The sequence below is a fragment of the Calypte anna genome, chromosome 8 (assembly GCF_003957555.1).
Source record: "Calypte anna isolate BGI_N300 chromosome 8, bCalAnn1_v1.p, whole genome shotgun sequence".
NCBI classification, from domain to species: domain Eukaryota; kingdom Metazoa; phylum Chordata; class Aves; order Apodiformes; family Trochilidae; genus Calypte; species Calypte anna.
Genome location: NC_044254.1, coordinates 21,945,720 through 21,964,469, shown reverse-complemented (window position 1 = coordinate 21,964,469; position 18,750 = coordinate 21,945,720). Strand labels below are relative to the sequence as shown.

Genomic DNA, 18,750 nt, shown 5'->3' with positions numbered 1-18,750 from the left:
CAGGACAGGATGCCATTGACCTTCTTGGCTACCTGGGCACACTGCTGGCTCATGTTCAGCTTCCTGGCAATCCAAACTTCCAGGTCCCTCTGTCTGTTGCCACATCCACAGCCTGTTGCCTCCATATCCCTTCAGTTCCACAAAGCAGACCAGGCAGCCAGCAGCTGAGTGGGGAGCAGATCTCAGTCATGGTGCAGGACCTGGGCTGCAGGACTGCCTTGGGCTTCACCTGCTGCAGAAACCCTGGGATCTGGGCCCAGTTACAGACAAGAAACCAAACTGTCTGCTCAGGGCATCACTTGAAATGTGTCTGAGTGGTTTTCCCAGCTCTGCATGGAAAGCAACATTATCAAAGCCCTGACCCAGTGATCAGTTTGATCCTGCCTGTATGAAAATAAAACCACCAGTGATGTGACTGGGATGACATGGAGAGTAAGCCATAAAATTCAAATACTAAAAAAATTGCTGAAACAAACACTGAACATCCATCATGAGGGACAAGGTCTTTCTTGACCCACCAAAATGTTATTTGGTTTTGTTCCCAGGGGCCAAAACACTGTTCTTCTGCATGAGCTACATGTGTCATTGGATACGTGTGTATCCCCAGATTTAATTTGTCCAATTGCATTAGGACAAGTGGCTAATTCTGAAATTTATTTTGCTCCCATAATCAACCCCTCTGCCAAATGGCATTTGGGTGGAATTGTGGAGTTGTGATTTTTATTTAAAGTGATTTATTGAAATCATTAGCAATGTTGCCTAAGTGGAATCCATGGCAATCCTTTTAATCTTCCCCCTTCCCCATCACTGCGAATGCAAACACTTTTTTTAATAACAGAGCTTGAAATATAAGGTTATTAAAATCCACACTTTTATATTTCTCCATGCTCTCTCCCTCTGTAATGGGATAGAAACTGTAATGGTGGAAATAAAGCCTCCCTTTCAGGCAAGAGATGCAGAGGGTGTATAATGAACAATTAAAGCATCCATACAGTCATTGTGAATTGACATGGGTGTTAATGAAAATGAAAGAGGCCAACTTTACTTTCACAGCAAAAGGTGGACAGGGTTGTTTGTAAGCCCCTTTAATGATGCTTCATCCTCCAACGTGCTGATTCACAGCCAGGTGTTTCCCAGAGAGCCAGGTGGGAGGTGTAGGAGACAGGGTTGTGCCAGCTGTGCCAGCTGTGCTTAAAGCTCCTGGCCATGAGAAGCAGGACAGGAGCCACCAGCACCCATGCAGCTGAACTGCCAGGCAGGCTCTGCAAGGGGTTCCCATCCATTTCCATGCATCTCCATGCTCAAAGGCAGGGAGGCTCTGACAGCCCCAGCTCAGTGGGTGCACAGGCTCAGAAATGGCCAAGCACTGCAGCTGCTTTGCCCAGCACTTGCAAAGGAGTAGGGAGAAGAAGGTAATAGCCAGGTCTCAGTACATTCTCTCTTCATTTTTAAATGAGAAGGAAAAAAAAAAACAAAAACAAAAACAAAAAACAAACAGTGGGCTGATGGCATAGCAGGGAAGGAAAGGGCTGTTGTCACCTGGGGTTTATAAGTGGGGAAGTTGTCTCCCACCCTCACACATGTTTAGCCATTCATTTGTCCAGTTCTCACTGCCTGTGCTGAATTCCTCTACTTTGGTTATTTTGACCCATGTAATACAGGGCAGAGATCCTCACCCATCTTCCCAGAGACTCCAGACCGGGTATGATTAAAGGTCTTGAAGTTTGTGTGGACCTTGAGATGTCCAAAACTAGAACATCCCCTTTTGCCCTCAGTTCCTCTGATTATCCCTCCCCCAGGCACTCATTCCTTTGTAAACACTTTGCCCTAAATCCCTCAGCACCATCCCTTTCTGGGAATGAAAGGGGCAGTGTGGTAGGAGCCCACCTGGGGTGGTCACATCCAGAGCCAGGCACAGGGATGGCTTATCCTGGACAAGATGCTTTCCCCTCCCCTCTGATTGATGCACTGGTGCCATGGCAACTGCTAACACCAAACAGCTGCTGTGAAAATACAGCTTCAGAGCAGCTTCAGTCTCCAAGGACCAGTGGCCATGTCCCAGGGGTTGTCCTCTTTTCCTGTCCTGTCCTCTCCTCTTAGCCAAAGGATGTGCCTCTGGACTGGGACAAAGACAGAGTGTATGGTGGTAACCCTGCACAGAGCCCAAAACTTACCTTGCATGGCAAAGTTCTCATATAAAACAATCTTGCCACATTTTCCTTCTTGGAAGGATAAAATCTGGCATGGCAGGACTCAGAGTCTGAGAGAGGAGCTGTTTGCCCTTAGTTACTGCCCTCACCCCCAAAGCATCCTCACAGCTTTATGCTCCAGAAACGGAGGAGCAGCTTCCACCCCAGCATCACAATCCTGGGGCAGGGGGACACCAGGACATGTCCCTTTGTAGGACGTGTCTCCAAGCAGCTGCCCTTCACCTACCTGATGTGTATCCGTGAGCAGTCACAGCTCTGTCACTTGTGTGGAGAAATTTTAGGAGCCCATAAAATGGTCCTGGGGGACAGACATCATCGTGACCTGATGGATGCATACTTCAGGAGGGGCAGAAAAGCTTTTACTTCCACATTTTCTTTGCTCCTGGGCTGTTCAACGTGTCCATCACCTACCTGAGCTGTAGTGATTTTGTTGAAAGGGAAAGAAGTTGCCATTTTATTCTATGCCCTTCCAACCCTAGGCAGCTGACAGGATTGCTGCTGGCTGGTAACACATACACAGAAAGTTAATCTTTTGCTATTATTTTTCAGAAGCTCTATTTGGCTGCATTCAGGCCTAATGTGATGATTTCCTTGCCCTCAAGACAGCTATTTCTTACACAGGGAAACTGCACACACATAAAAAACTTGATGTGAAATATGGAGCTGTGATTTATTTTCACCTCCAAATATAGAAAGACAATTTCCCCCTCTCCAAGACCTCCTCTTCCTCCTCTTTAAATAAATCCCAGCGCTTTCAAGCTAAATCAACACCTCAGTGAAATACCCTCAAGAGGGATGAGGAGAGGTGTTTGTAGGGAACCCGGACCTATTTAAACCCCATCATCAAGGTGACCAAGGACCGGCTGGCACATACCAGTTTACACAGACACCTAACCAGGGAGGAGAGGGAGCTCAGCCCCAGACCCTCCGGGCTTTCTGCAAACCAGGCATCCCGCTGACGCCAGAACTTCGCAGGGGGAAGGCTGGGGAGGGAACCGGGTCTGCGGGGAGGCATCGCTCATCCGGGATGCCGGCAGTGGGATCGCTGATGTCCGCCCTCCTCCCGGCAGCGCCCGCGATTTGATTCCCCTCTGCCAGCAGCTCCCAGACAAAGGCTGTGGCTCAGCCGGGCTGCTCCCCGGCTTCCCCTCCACTCCAGCCAGATCCAGGAGCCGGATCAAGTCACGTCTTTTGGCATCGAAAGGATTTACACCCCGGGGAGCCGCGGCGGGGGCTGAGCCCACGCTCCCGCCTCATCGCCGGCTTGGGAGTTGCGGAGCTGACCTCCCGGCTGTTAATCCCCCTCAGAGCCATCGGGGCTGAGGAGTGATGGGAGACGGGGGGGGAGGAGAGGCCACAGGGAGGGGACACAGGCACGCACACCCCGCGGGAGGCACCCCGTGGGCTGCTGGTTGCGAGGAGGTCCGTAGGGAGCCGAGCGATGAATAAAACAATCCGGAGCATCAGCCGAGTGGATCGGTTCGCTTGCAAAAGTCCTTAAGGTAAAACCTGAGAGTGTTCGCTCCCGGGCTGGGCTGCCCGTCGGAGCCCCGCTGCCCTCTGCTCATCTTCTCTGACTGTGATTTTCTTTTTAAAGGAATCGCTCGGGAGATGCCGGCAAAAGAAGTTGCTGAAAGCCAGGCTGGGATCTGTGTGCTGCGGGCTCAGTGACACACCGGGAGCAGCTGAACTTTGTGGGGTTTGAATGTATATTTCTCCTCTGCAAACGATTCGGGCACCGTCACGGGGAGAGTGACGGCTCCGCACACCTCGCACACCAGCCCGAGTCCAAGGGACAACAAGAACAGGGGAATTTCTGTCTCTCCAAGGACCATCACCTGTGAAAAGAAGCTGGAGAAAAGCAATTTATCTTTCTTTTCCAGATGACTGAAAATACCTGCAGGATCCTGTCTCTCCAGCTTTCATCAGAGAGTAGCATCAGGGACAGATGGCTGAGGAACAAAAATGATACTAGTCAAAACCATTCCAGCACCTACTTTTTCCCAAGGAACTTCATGCCCATAGGGGTTTGCTGCAGGCATTTCCAGGGGTGAGGACCGATGGACCACAGATACATCCCTACTGGATCATGTAAGAATTTGCAAAACCTACCCCAGCAAGACCTCTGCCGAGTTTGCAGCACACAGTTTGGAACAAGCACAGCAATTCTTGCCTGTTTCTCTCCCTTTTAAATCTCTTCAGCTTGGAGATCTCTTTCCTTATTGCAATTATGATTATTTGCAACATCAGTGCCATCAAAGATTGGAGCACTTTCCTCTCCCAGATCCTGCCCAGTGTTAACAAGACTCTGAATTTGGTACAGCAAGTGGAAGCCACCACCAGCTCCATGGTAAGTGTGCTCCAGGACCCAGAGCAGGACAATTACCTGTCCAACAGCCAGCCCATGAACTCCAGCAACATCACAGCTGGTCTGGACCACTTGTTCCAGTACTCTTACTCAGACAATGACCAGCTCTACAAGGAGTACAAACCCCCTCCTCGAGACGCCATTCCGCTGCCCAAGGCTGTTCTCTACCTTCTCATGGCAGCCCTGGTGGTGGTGGCAGTGGCATATGCCATTGTTGGGCATCTCATTAAAGACCTCTTCCACGACTTCATAGGTGAGTGCAGGCATCACGCGTTGTGTGCGTGGGGTCAAAAAGAGCCTGGTGCAAAGCCTGGGGTTGCTGGATGGTGTCTGTCTTCACTTTGGGTGGGTTTGGGGTGAAAACCTCAACCCTTTCACATTTACAGGAGTGTTAATTCATATGATGTGCTGGGTTGTCCAAACAGCTGTACAGTGACCATCTTCCCAGGGAAAATCCTGGGATTTAGCCCCCTTCCTAAAGCAGAGAGGGCTGTGCATGTATCAATGAATGTGTACAAGTGTACGTCTGTGCTGCAGAACAGTTAGAAAAGCCATTGACCATTTTCAGCTGAGCTTCCCTTAGAGATCTCCAGAAGGAAAAGTTTCATGGCAACAGATACCTGAGCACAGGATAACAACCCACAAATGCATTATGAAAGAAAATCCCTTATAAGGCACCTACGACCCCTATGAAACTCAGGTCAGCAGTCTGTGTCCCTTGCACAGCACCTTGCACAACCATCCCAGGCTGCTGCAGCAAACCTGTGAAATGACAACTCAAAGAGTGCATTCGTAAGGGAACTGGGTCCCCAGCCCTTTCATTTCACCCTGTAGCTGCTGAACGAGGTCTCTCATCATCAGGGAGGAGGCTCAAACACTCTGCTGGCTGCAGCCACTGTGGGCAGGCACAGGTGAAGCAGAGGCATCTGGTTGCTTAGGACAAGCCCCCAGTGGTACTTTTGCTGTTGGCACTGTAATTTGTAAGGCTGGTGGTGCCAGAGAGTGTGAATGTGCCCAATTCCCTTCTGAATCCCCAGTACCTCTGGCCCCCACACTCTGGCAGCCAGCTTGCCTTGTCCTTTTGTGTGACAGAGTCCTGGTGCGGGCAGCTGGTGGCAATTTTACAGCTTTGACAGAGGGATGGGAGGAATTCACAGAGAGATTGAAGTTCCTGGCTTGTACTGATGTGCATACCCCTCCTGCACTCTGAGGTAGTGATGGACTCTGCAGGGGACTGGGACTGAAATCCTGCTCACCCCTTGCTCCAAGCCTGCCCCTTCTGCAGGGAGGAAGATCACACTCACCTGGAGCAAAATCCACATTTTCATTCATGAGTCCACTTTATTCCCCTTCTCTCAGGACACAGGAGACACTCACCAGCCAAAACTCTGGCTGATGCCTTCGGGATGGGCAGCACCCGTGCCTTGATGATGGGAGGGAAAGCCAAGTCCCTCAGGCAGGGGCCAGCAGGTCTGGGACATGGCTATTTGAGGAGGAGGTATCTGGGACAAGGAGAGTCAAACCTCCTGGCAGGGAGCAGCACTCATGGTCTCACCTGAGGCTCAGCCAGGATAGCAGCAGGGAGCTGCTGCTGAGGAGTCTTTCTTCACCTCAGCTGGAGGGGAACAGATACTGTCTTAAAGTGTTAAATATAACACTTAATCAGCAGCTTGCTGAGGCTGTAATGTCTCCTGGCTCTGCTGCTCAGCTGATCTTACGTTGCCTTCTCAACAAAGGTAGGCAGCAGGACAGCACCTAAAAATATACAAGCACCTGCCCTGAGATACTCAAAGAGGTCAGAGCAGGTCAGAAAGCCTCCTGAGCTGGCAGCCAGTCCATCCACACTATCCCCACAAAGCAGACACCCCTGCCTGATATCTGGGGTCCCTGAGATCACGGATGCTGGTGCTCAAAACCAGCCCTTAAGTGGGTACAGCAAAGCAGAGCAAAAAATCCTCACAAATGTCCCTGCCTGCCCTGGTCAGGGAGAGCCCCTGAAGCTGGGGTCAGAGGTGCCCGTGCCCCTGCCATGCCCTTCCCAGCTCTGCATCCACACTACATGGTGACTCCAGGCAGCTTTTGCTTCTGCCCCAGTGTGGGACAGGGTCAGAGGGGTGTCCCTTCCATCTCAAAGCCCTTTGCAAAAGCCCTTTTGTGGATGTCACAAAGCTGGACAGAAGAGGGAAGAGCCCTGGGATCTGGCTCCTTTCTGCTGCTTTGGAAGAAGCCATTTCCCAGATTAATTCCCTTGTTGAGGGCAGAGCTCTGTCTGGAGGTGACAGCTCTCCAAGTTAGGATCAGAAACATAGAGATTAGCTTCTTTCCATCCAGATAGAGAGGAGCAAGCATTTCCCAGACTCCAGCAGCACCCCTCAGTTCCTGAGGCTGTCTCCAGCCCATCCTATTTAGCACTCCATGCCCATCTTCACATCATTTATACACTTAAAATGAGCCACTCCTCGGAGGAGAGAGGAAGAGACTGTGTTTGTAAACACTGCCAAGCAGCAACCTTTAGAGAGAAGGTCTCATTTGAATGGGTTTGCATAAAATGACTTTGGGGACAGGACACAGAGACTGAGGGATAGTAAAGAAGAAGCTGCTCTCCTAGTTGCTTTAACACAATTCCTGGATTTATACACTCAGCAGCAGCTCCAACCTCCATTATCAGCATTTCTGTGCTAATCATATTTAGAAGGATACAGAGGGAGATGGAAATAAGATGCCAAAGGGCTGGAGCCTGTTACAGGGAGATTAAAGTGCGAATAGTTAATCGCTGCTTTAAACAGTCACTTGGAGACATCAGGGATGATTTGGACTCCTCAGTAACAGCTTTTAGGACATTGCTGGGGGAGTCAAGGTATCATCCAGCCCCATATGCTCACAGGGAACATGAAAAGCAAGCACTGAGCTGGGTTTGGGTTGGCAGAGGGTCTCCCAGGATACTGCTGAGCTCTTGCCCTGTGAAATCTGAGCAGGTATTTCAGACACTGACACTTCTCTCATAGCCACTTCCTAAAAATTCAATTAGGGTTCATCCAGGCATCCCTGAGGGGAGGTGAATGCTTCTGTGATGCCCAGTGGGGTGGGAAGGAGCACAAAATGGGAGACTGCATCAGAGAAGGAGAGGAGAGGAGAGGAGAGGAGAGGAGAGGAGAGGAGAGGAGAGGAGAGGAGAGGAGAGGAGAGGAGAGGAGAGGAGAGGAGAGGAGAGGAGAGGAGAGGAGAGGAGAGGAGAGGAGAGGAGAGGAGAGGAGAGGAGAGGAGAGGAGAGGAGAGGAGAGGAGAGGAGAGGAGAGGAGAGGAGAGGAGAGGAGAGGAGAGGAGAGGAGAGGAGAGGAGAGGAGAGGAGAGGAGAGGAGAGGAGAGGAGAGGAGAGGAGAGGAGAGGAGAGTTCTCCTTGTATGGGATGGGGATCCTGGCTGTCCTCATCATCCAGAACACATGGACATGGATTAAAGGGCTCTGAAAGAGCCTGTGTTCACCTCTTCCTGAAGAGACCTGGCCAAGGAAAGCTCAGTAAACCCTAATTTCTCTCTGGTCCCTTCACACTTGCTCTGAGCTGATGAAATCTCACGTTTGCGACTTTTCCAAAACTCATCAAGCAGCTCCACTGGGGATGTGGATGGAAGCCCCGAGGTGGAAGGACCGGAGTGTGGATCAGATCCAGACACCAGTTAAGGCAAACTGGGTCGAAGCATTTGGAAAGCAGTTTAACTGGGGAGCGCTGGGGAGCTGCCGGGGACGGCGCTGCGACGGAGCACTGGCTTAGCAAATGACAAGGCTGTCACCAACGTAGGAAGCACCTAATTACTGCAATCCTGGGGAACCAGCCCGCCCTCCCGCCTCCGTCCCCAGCAGTTCGCTGAATATCGCCTTTATTTAAACACACACCAAAAAAAAAAAAAAAAAAAAAAAAAAAAAGGGTGTGGGGAAAAAAGTTTCATTTGAAACAAAGCTGTTGCCGTGGAGACTGTGGCACGCGTGGTTCCCGGGAAAGCATCTCAGTGCCTAGACTTGGACAGGGAAGGTCTGCGGGGAAGCTGGTGCTTTGCAGGGTGACCTTTGCTGGTGTCACACGGTTCAGGCCAGGTCTCTGAGCTGCTGATCTCCGGAGGAGACCTTGAGGAAACTTCTCCTTCAGGAATGAGCCAAAGGCAGACAGGGTTAAGGCAGGGCAGGCTCGCTGATGCCAGCAGGACTGTGCTGGTGGGTGGCTTGGGGACTGCTCAAAACCCTAAGCCAGTCTCAGAGCAGGGTCTTTTCTTTGCCCTTTTGACCCACCAGCTGTATTTTTATTTTTCAGCCTTATCTCCACACAGCACATTTCAGGCTTCTTTAGGAAAATGTCTCCTTGAACAAAGAAAGCTGTGCAATAATGTAGCATTGCTGGAAATAGCTGCCAGGGACTGGGGATCTGCTTCTAATTGCTCCCACACAGAACCACGAGGATCGTAGGGTAATTCAGCCCATGGCAGGGGTTGCAGATTGTGTCCCAGGCCCATCAGAGGGGAGTTACATCTTCTTCTGGGGCTCTGTTTTGAGGATGATTCATTTGCCTCCTAAAGTTATGAGAAGAGACAGTGTCAGGTTCCTTTCTGTTCCCCCACCTTGGTGCTAACCTACCTCTGACACTGCCTCAGTTTCCCTTTCAGTGCATAAGAGTGCATTAGGATTTCCTTAGCTGCTATTCTGGGGGTGCTAATGTCTAACAGCAGCTGCTGCAGAATGGCTTTCAGGGGATTAATTCCCAGTCCCAGATACTGCAACAGCAGGCAGATGCTTCCTCCCCACATCTGCCTTGGCATTGCCCTGGCTGTGGCTGTCAGCCAGACAAGTGGCCACACTGGGCTGGCCCTGAGAACAGCAGGCAGAGGTGGCCCCATTCTAGGAGGGCTGCTTTCACTGCCAAAACTTTGAACCTCAAATCCCAAGCAGGATAGGGAACAGTCGTGGCTGGCCTAGAGAATGCACCATCCCACAGCAGCATTTCCATTCCTGCCATCACATGGTCCAGCAATGGGCTGCATCGAATCCCTGGGGGGAGGAGAGTGTCTTTCTGCTTCTCTGCAAGGGCTGATCTTCCTCAGGTTCCTCACCTCTGCTGTCTTCTCTTTGCCTCTGTGATGAATGCCTAAGGCTGGAAAATGTGGAGACCAATTAACCACCCACAGGAGCATCCCTGCCTCCCACGTACCACACCTGCCCTGCGGGTGGGTCTGGGATCAAGTGCAGGTTTGTCCCAGGGCTATACTGGCACAGAGAAGCCATTTTTTTAAGAGAATATAGTGATTAATTGAATGCTTTTCACATGTCACCCCCTTTCCCCACCAGACCCTTCAAGCAGGTGACAGCTCTGCAGAGGGACCATGTCCTTACCTGTCAATTGACTGCTCAGGGTGCAGGACAGTTTTGAATCACCCCAAAACTTCTGCATAACAGGCTTCAATAGCAAAGTAATTCAGAAATACATGAATCTGTGAGAAAAGGGGGATTTCTTGCTAACAAATTACTACTGCCAGAGGCAGGCAGAGATTTTCCAGCAGAGAAAACTTGGGCCATATCTGCTGATTTTGGTAATGAACAAGCAGAGTCTGTCCTGCAAATGCGACAGATTCAGTGTGCTGCCGGTGTCCAGCTGTGACTGCTGCATCGTGTCAAACCCAAGCAGGACACCCTTGAACTCATGTCCTTCAGCAGTGCTGTGGCCAGAGCTGGTCCTGCCTTGCTGCAAAGTACAAGGTGATCACTGAGTCAGGACCTTTTTCAAACAAGGAGGTCTTCTGCTTCCACTGCTGGGAAAAGGGCTTTTTTTAGCAGCTGTTTTCACACTCAGCTCCATTTAAAGTAGATAAAGCTTGAGCATGAGTTTGTTTTTTCATCTAACACGTTTTCCCTTCCGTTGCTTGTTTCCATCTCTGCAGGGAGTGTGAATGTCTCACTGGGCTGCATTTAAATTTTAGCCCTTTCTCCCACCTCTTTCTGCTCTTCTGTCAGGGACATCTTTTTTCCAGTGGCTGAAGTGTCTCACAGACATCCTGCACCAATGACTACTGGGATTCCAATGACACATGGGATGGAGCATCCTGTGCCCCCCTGCACAATGACAGGCTGCTGGAGGCTGAAGCTGCTCCCCTGTGTGCACTGTGAGGGGGTTCTGAGCAAGGATCATCCCTGAGGGGTAAAACAACTGATGAAATCTGGTCAGCCCCAAACTTTTTTTCTGCCCCCCAAACCTCAGCGCATCCCAAGGGTCCAGCTTGTAGAGATGCTGTCAAAGACTCAGGTAGAACCATGGAGGTGCAGAGGTACTTTGTGCCACATCACTGCTATTTAGGGAGATATTCCACAGCTCCTGATTTCCCCGGTCTGTCCTACCTCCTCTCCCCAGCTGCTCTGGATCAATCATTTCATACCCATCTCACCCCATCTCAGCACTTCCCACCTTGTCTTTCACCCTGCAGGACCCCAGCAGCACCTGGTGGGTAGGGAGAAGTGTCTCTGGGTCAGATGCTGCTTCCAAAGCCTGGCTGAGAAAGTCACTTTGTCCTTCTCTCTTATTTGAGGCATTCAAACACGTCTGTGTGCAATGCCCTGATTTTTCAGCACGTGTTACCAGCTCCTGCCAGGGGCTGGGAAGGGGCAGGCAATGCTTTTCCTTATCTCCAAAGTATGACTATGCTGGATCTAAGGGTGCCACTGCCCTGGGAGCACACAGTGGCAGCCTTGCTCACCCCAGCTCTGCCTTTGGGTGCTCCAGGTCTGCTGGGTGCCCTGGTTCAGCCTGACTTCACTGGAGAGTGTGTGAACCTAAGAGTGGACTTTGCTCCAAAAGAGGATTTAAGTGTCCACTCAATGGCAGCTGTGTCCATTTTCTTTTGCTCATGCAGACCCCCAGCCAGAGAGATGTAAGGGATAGAGAAACACCTCTTGTGGTGGTGAGGGCTTCAGGTGCCCTCAGCCACCTACTCAGGGCTATCCAAGGTTTCTAACATGTAGGTGCTTGACAACTGCAAAGGTCCTTCCTACATCAGAACAAGGTGTAATCGCATCAGGACCAAAGGAGTTGTGAAGGTCCTCTCTCTCTTACCCCTTGTTTCTCCCCAGACACCCCACGGGAGAACCAACCCAGAGGACCCCAGTTTCTCACCTACATACTGAGCAAGCTGGGGAGGAACCAGAGGGAGAAGCTGAGGAGGAGAATGCACTGCTGGGACAGAGCTGGCCAGGGGTGGTTGGCAAGGGCAAACAAAAGCACTGCCATTTTTTTGGTTGTTTCTCCAAGGTCCTGCTGGCGGGAGATTCACCACCAGCTCCACAAGGCCTCACTTCCCTCCTCTGCACATGGCAACATGCTGAAGTTACAGGCCATAAATGGCCACAAATAACGTGTAATTGTGTAATTACTTCACTCCTTACTTACACAGTCAAATCATAAAGGCATCGCAGTAAATACCCTCTAATGACAGCCTAATTACATCTTCCTGCAGATTACCAGATAATTAGATCCAGCAGGCTCCAGAAATAATTCCCAGGGAAGCAGTGGTTCAGATTAGCCTCTACAATCCAGCCTGCACTTACCCAGGCATTAGACTGCAGCAGCCTCACGCAAGGCACCTTCTGGGCAGGGGTCCTGGCTGGACATGTCCCCTCTGGTGACAATGCCCCATCACCTCTTTTCCCCTGGAAACAGCTTTTGCTGAGCTGGACCATCACTCCCCACAAACACCCATCCTCTGCATTGCTGCTGGGCCCAGCTCTTGCTTCCTTGCTGCCTAAAAATGCCCCCAAGGGTTTGTTTCTTGGCCACCAAATGCCACATCCTCCTGCTCAGGCACGCGAAGTTGTGGTCTTGGCTTCCCATTGCTTCACCTGATGGCTCCTGGGATATCTGGGGAGCTGTCACCTCTATTTTTTGCAGGTTATTCCCCTTTTTCCATGCCAGACCAGTCCCTGCTCCCACTGGATTTTTATGGCTGACGTCAAGGAGAACAAGATGAGAACTTTAATGGTATTTGCAGGGGGCAATCTCGTTATTGCTTTCCAGAGCCTCCTCATGCCAAGCAGCAGCACAGGGGCTGGCAGAAGCCTGGGAGGTCTTGGAAGTTGGAGGGGAGGGGGTCTGGTGGTGTGGACCCAACTTCAGGCTTCAGGGTCAGTCCAGAAAGCAGCTGATGGAGTGTTTGGATTTTCTAAATCCAGGAAATCCAAGCAAAATGGAGGCTGGAAAGGAAAAAAATACCTAAAAGAGCCCCCCTAAATCAGCCCCCTGGCTGATTTCCTCAGGGAAGGGTTGTGATGCCCAGGCTCTGGTTGGGCTCTGGCTCAGGGCAGAGCAGGGGCTCCCTCAAAGCCCTTGGACCACATTTTTGCTGAGTTCCCCAACCAGTCTTACCCACACTGTGGTACTTGTGGGGACTATGATGGCTCTTCTCCTGCCCTTCCCATCACACAGCCAGCAGGCCCTGCTGGTTTGGTGACAGAGTTGAACCAAAAAGGAAAAAAACAAGAAAAAACAGTCACTCTCTGGACATGCTACCCGAGCCTGGTGTGGTGGGAGCTCTCTGCTCCTTGAAACCTGTACCCATGTCCAGACAGCCCATGAACAAGGGCTCTGCTCCCTGCCCCATCCTAGTGGTGGGGGAGACACCCACCCTGGCTCTGTGGCTTCAGCATCACCCCAAAAGCCATGCCCCTCACCTTTGGCCAAATTACTTTAGGCTGGACTAGAAAGCCAAATATTGCATTGCAGAAATGACAAAACTTCTGGGTTTTCTTCAAAAAAGAAGGAAAAACTTTGTGGCTTTCAAAAGAGCCCCCAAATTTGACCTACAGCGTGTATATCAAACACAGGGAGGACCACAGGTCTTTCCCATCTCTCCTCCTCACCACTTGATGACCCAATAACACCATTCCTTGATCTCCTTCCACCCCTGGGATGCCACTTTGCCTTTTGCCCTCATTTGCCTTTGCTTCAAAACTTCTTCCCACAGCCCGTGAGGAGGGAAACATCTCTGTGCCATTGCACTTCTCTGCTCCTGCTCCTCCAGGCAGCCTGCCTCCTGCAAAGATCTGCAACTGGAATTCTCCACAGCGAGAGAAAACACTCTGAAATACCCTTTGCCACAAAGGAAAGAAATGTTATTTCTCAAGAGCAACCCATTGGTGAATGAGCAGAGTTCCTCAGAAACAACTGGACCAGGATTGTCCATTTGCCTGCCTCCTCTGAGCTGTCTCTGCCTTATTTTGGGGGCAAGGCTGAAGCAAAGGAGTGCTGCTGCTCCACTACCCACCCCTGGCCCCAGGGGCTCCTCTCCTTTCACCTGGGTTTCTCCAGCTTTGGTTTCCCCATTGCCCACGGCCAGGCATGGCCTCTCACCACACCAAGAGCCAAATTTAAGAAAAAAAACATATTTGGGAAGTGGCAGCCCTTACGTTCAGAGAACAGCAGCCCCTTGTGCTGCAGGGGACATCCCGGTCACACTTCTATCCAGCAGGGACCACTGTGTTTTGGAGAGGGATCAGCCCCCCCCAGGGCAGTGAGAGTGATTGGGTCAGCTCAGGATTCTGCAGCTCTGGTCACCTGCCAGAAGCAGAGCCCCAGATCTGCCCCAGGAGGGTTTGAAGCCCTGTGCCCAGCCTCTTTTGGATGTCACACAGTCTTTTAATTATCCCCTCCATTTCTTACAGCAAAATCACACTGTAGGAAATCCTTTGCTTTCCCAAGCTGGAGAGCCAAGATGCACACTTTGCTTCAGAGAAACTTCATTTTCATTTGGGGGGATTAGCATGGTGATTTCATTTGCCTAAGCTGGGAAGGCATCCAGAAACCAACAGCCTGAAAAACAGCCCAGAGCTGGGAAAAGCAGAGACCCTGATACTGGGGAAGTGGAAGGGGACAGAGAGGGGAGGGGTGGCCGAGGGACCCTCCCAGGGGGTTGGGGAACACCTGGAGTAAGGAGTAGGGTGTAGTGCTGGACAGCCAGAGGTAATCAGGGCCTCGTTTTGTGCTTTTCTCTCCTCCAGACTGGATCTTCGGCCCCAACCCGGATGACAACAGCAACAAGAGTGACATCAACTGCATCAGCAACAGCGTCAATGAGATGAGCGCCATGCCCGAGGCCCCGCAGCGCCGGGACCGCCACCTCCAGGACGTGGTCATTGCCATCGGCGAGACCTCCCACCTCCCACGGCAGACGTGACCGGAGTGGTGACCGGCGGGATGAAGCAGGGGGATGGAGCGGAGAGATGGAGCAGAGGGATGGAGCAGCGGGACGGAGCTGCAGCCGCCTTGCAGGACTGTGCGGAGAGAGGAAGGGATGGGCAGGGCCAGCACCGAGGAGCAAAACCCTCCCTCACCCTGGATTTGCTGATCTCTAAGGACTTTGCCGGGGTGGGTGGCATCACCTCTCCTCCCAGGACCGCCAGACTTACCCTGACATCTGCCCCTGGGTTTGTGACTTCCCTTTTTCCTTTGTGGAAAAAAAAAAAAAATCAAATACAAAATACACCCACCAAACAAAGCTCTCAAGAGAAACCAGCCAGAGAGGACCCAGGCAGTCCTTCAGCACTTAGATCTCCTGTGCATGGGGTTCGGGGTGGGGGATGGTGTGGAAATAGTGAAAGTGAAGGAGGTGAAGTGGTTGCTTGAGAACTTGAGAAATGGAGATGTGTGTTTCTGGGGACAGACCCAGGACACAGCAGGGAGCTGTGGTTGCAGCCAGGGGCTGCAGCAAGGCACTGAAAGGTCAGCAGGGAACAAATCCAGCAAGCTACATGGGCCAACTCTCCTCCCCTTAGTTTTGCCTTAAAAAAAAAAAAAAAAAAAAAAAAAAAAAAAAAAAGACTGTACTGATGCCCAACCTTGCCAGGAAAGGGCAGCTGGTCAGGACTTCAGGCTCTGAGTTCAAGGAAATGACCCCTGCTCTTCCCAGCCTGAGGTACCCAGCACACCCCTAACAGCAGGGTTCAGAGCATCATTTTCTCCTCCTGAAAGCTGCAAGGGGAAATGGATGTGTTTCCAACCTCCTGCTCTGATGGCTTTTAACAAGAGCCATTACCAGTGGTTCCATACTGGGGCTTTTTCAGCTCTGCAGGAAGCAAAGACAGTAGCACAGTATTGCAAACCCAACCCCCCCCCAGCAATTAACCATTTCCAATTAGATAACTTCATAGCTGCCACCAGCATTTTTCTCCCCCCCACCCCCCTTTTTTTTTATATATATATATTTTTTGGCCCTGGGTTTCTAACGTGGCTGCTCTGGCAGTTGCCTGAAGGCTTCTGCATTAGGGATGTCTACGGGACCCCAGAAACGATGCCACAGCAGCACAGGGGTGCTGGGGGTGACCCCAAATCTGTCAGCCCCTGTGAGCAGGGTTGCAGCTCTGGGGCTGGCTGTGGGCTGGGGAAACTGGAGAGGTCCCATTTCCTGGGAAACAGGAGATTTCATGGAGTGGAGGGGGTTGGTTTCCTTGCTCCCGTTGCCTTTTCAATATCCAGAGGCATCAGGGTCACTCAGGTTCCCCAGACACTGCTGCAGAGCCATGGTGGGACCATGTGTCCAGCACAGTTGCTGCTCTCAGAAGGATCAGTCCCTGCCATGGGGAAATGCCACTCATGTCCCCCTGTGGCTGGAGGCAACAGCCTATGGAAGCTCTTCTGCATCAGGGACCCATTCATTGCCCACCAGCTGCTGGAAATAAAGTGGGGGCTTCCCTGAAGCTGGACGCAGCCACCTCCACTCCAGTCAGGTTCTTGCTCCCTTACCAAGACATCTTGTGTCTCCATGACACGGTTTGGCCATGGGGAGCTGCCCCTCCACCAAGCAGCAGCGGCTGTCACCCTCTTCAGACTGCTGTCCTACGAGCAGGAGAAGGAAAGGAGCCAAGCTCCCTCCTGTGGCCATCAGGCTGCTCAAATCAGGGAAGGGTCCAGGGACGAAACACCCTGGATCTGCTCCACTCTCTCCTCCTGGAGCCAGGACCCCCCTTTGGAACCCTTCCTTTGCAGGGATGGAAGGATGGATTGTGGTGCTTCGACCGACCTATTCCCGGGGTAACATCACGGCCGTGTGCATGGGAAGGAGCCACCAAAGGTCTCCAGGAGCCGCAGGGTCACACCTGGGGCACAGCAGGAACCAGGCAGGCACTGGAGCTGTGCAGACCCTCACGGCTGTAACTGCTTCCTCTGCTGACCCCCTGGAACCTACCACACACCGGGGCAAAACCACAGACAGCAGCAGTTTCTTTTTTTTCCTTCCTTCCTTCCTTCCTTCCTTCCTTCCTTCCTTCCTTCCTTCCTTCCTTCCTTCCTTCCTTCCTTCCTTCCTTCCTTCCTTCCTTCCTTCCTTCCTTCCTTCCTTCCTTCCTTCCTTCCTTCCTTCCTTCCTTCCTTCCTTCCTTCCTTCCTTCCTTCCTTCCTTCCTTCCTTCCTTCCTTCCTTCCTTCCTTCCTTTCCTTCCTTCCTATCTCCCCATCTCCCCATCCTGACCATTATTGCCACCATCTGGTATCTGGTTTCCTCTTCTCCCCTAATTTCCTAATTTGGAGAGGGAGGCAGAGAGCTGTTTGGGGGTTGGTACAATCAGGGCAGCAACCTCTTCTCTTCTCACCCTCCAAGACTCCCACTCTGGGCTGTCCCCCCAACCCTTTCCTTGTCCCTCCAAGCAGGGGACATGGGTCTGTCCATCCAACATCAGGGGCTCAGGGAGAAAGCCCTTGGGAAGAGGTGCCCAGAACTGCTTTACCCAGGGGAGGTTTTGGGGGATGCTGAGACAGAAAGCAGCTGATAAGGGTGCTGGGCTGCTCCCATTGCTCCAGTCCCTGTACCTCTTCCATTCAGAAGGTTGCTCTTTAAGTCCCTCTTTCCTCCCCTAAGCTCCTTAGGGAGCAGGAGTGAGAGATGCCAGTGTTTTTTATAGCAGCCATAATCCCCACTGCTCACACTGTCTGCACCCTACTTGCCCCACGGCTGAGCCTCTGTGACAGGGGCAACTGCCTTGAACCCCTTTGGTTCCCAGCACCACCTCTCCCAGGGCACAAATCCCAAGCTGAAGCTGGTTCTGAGATCAGAATCCCTTCACAGAAGGCATTGGAGGGCCATGAGCATTGCACCCCCTCTCAATCACAGCACTCTCCAGGGACAGACACATTGATGAGAAGCAGAGAAGCTGCCCAGCTTGGTGCCCCCAGTGGGGTGATATCCCCACATCCCTCTGAGAAATGGCCATGCAGCATCAATCCTGGTCAGGCAGCACCTCTGTCTACCCCTGCCCATCCCTGCCCTCCCCTGCCAGCCCTGCTGCCCTCCCAGCTGCCCTGTGATTTCTCCAGTAAGCAGCTCAGCTTTTACATCTCCCCAGCCAAAAGTCCCCCTGACTGTGCACCCTGCCAGGGGAACCCAACATGCCCTTCAACCTTTTAACCTTTCCACCTTTTCAACCTGTTCCTGGTTTTCTGCCCACAGCAGACACAATTCTCTCCAGCCCCCAGGACCAAGGGATCTCAAAGGAGAGGGCAGCATGGAAAATGCTGCCTAAAACCACTCAGGTCCTGTCTGCACCACATTCCCCCTGCTGCAGGTCTGGTTCCTGTTTACCACAGCCTCTGTGTAACACATTTACTTTAATTTTCCCTATAAAAGCCCTGCAAGGAAAACAAAACAAAACAAATTAAAAAAAAAAATAGAGGTGTTCTTCTAGGTCAGGCTATGTGCAAAGACGGTGAAAGCAGATTAATTTCTCAGAAGAGCAATTCCAATTTTAATTCCCCCTCCCACTGGGGACCAAAGCAGGGCTGGCAAACAAGAGGTGGTGACAAGAGCACATGTGGCTTTTGCTGTCACACCCAGGGTGTCCCCAGGTCCCAGCCTTGTATGGGAAGCAGGGGGGAACTCTTATCAAGTGATGGGTCATGCACGTGGGGAGGAGAAGGTGGCACCTCTGCGACCCTGATGGAGGAGGGTGGGTGTCCACCCCCATGGAAAGGGGAAGGGGAGAGCTGTGCCACTGCTCCCTGTCAGCACCCAGTGTCCCAAAGCCCCAGCCCATCCTCACCATCCACCCGTGCTCACACGCCCATGAGGCCCAGAGCAGTCACACTTGTTTTTCACTCCCGAGTGCCAGGAAGCTCTAAAGCCAGAGGATTAATCTCCAAAGCAAAGGCCTGGCCTCCTGC

At 51.9% G+C, this 18,750-nt stretch overlaps 1 protein-coding gene across 1 annotated transcript; it reads left to right on the top strand.

Moving 5' to 3' along the window:
- The first annotated feature begins 4,517 nt into the window (after positions 1 to 4,517).
- LOC115598695 lies at positions 4,518 to 14,785 on the top strand. The gene is made up of 2 exons (XM_030455669.1): positions 4,518 to 4,831; positions 14,602 to 14,785. The coding sequence occupies exons 1-2, from the start codon at positions 4,558 to 4,560 to the stop codon at positions 14,775 to 14,777; spliced, it is 450 nt and encodes a 149-aa protein (XP_030311529.1). The 5' UTR covers positions 4,518 to 4,557; the 3' UTR covers positions 14,778 to 14,785.
- Positions 14,786 to 18,750: the final 3,965 nt, after the last annotated feature.

Coding starts and splice junctions, on each gene's coding strand:
- LOC115598695 (XM_030455669.1), top strand. CDS start 4,558: ATGGTAAGTGTGCTCCAGGACCCAGAGCAGGACAATTACCTGTCCAAC. Junction 4,832..14,601: donor CCTCTTCCACGACTTCATAG/GTGAGTGCAGGC, acceptor TCTCTCCTCCAG/ACTGGATCTTCGGCCCCAAC.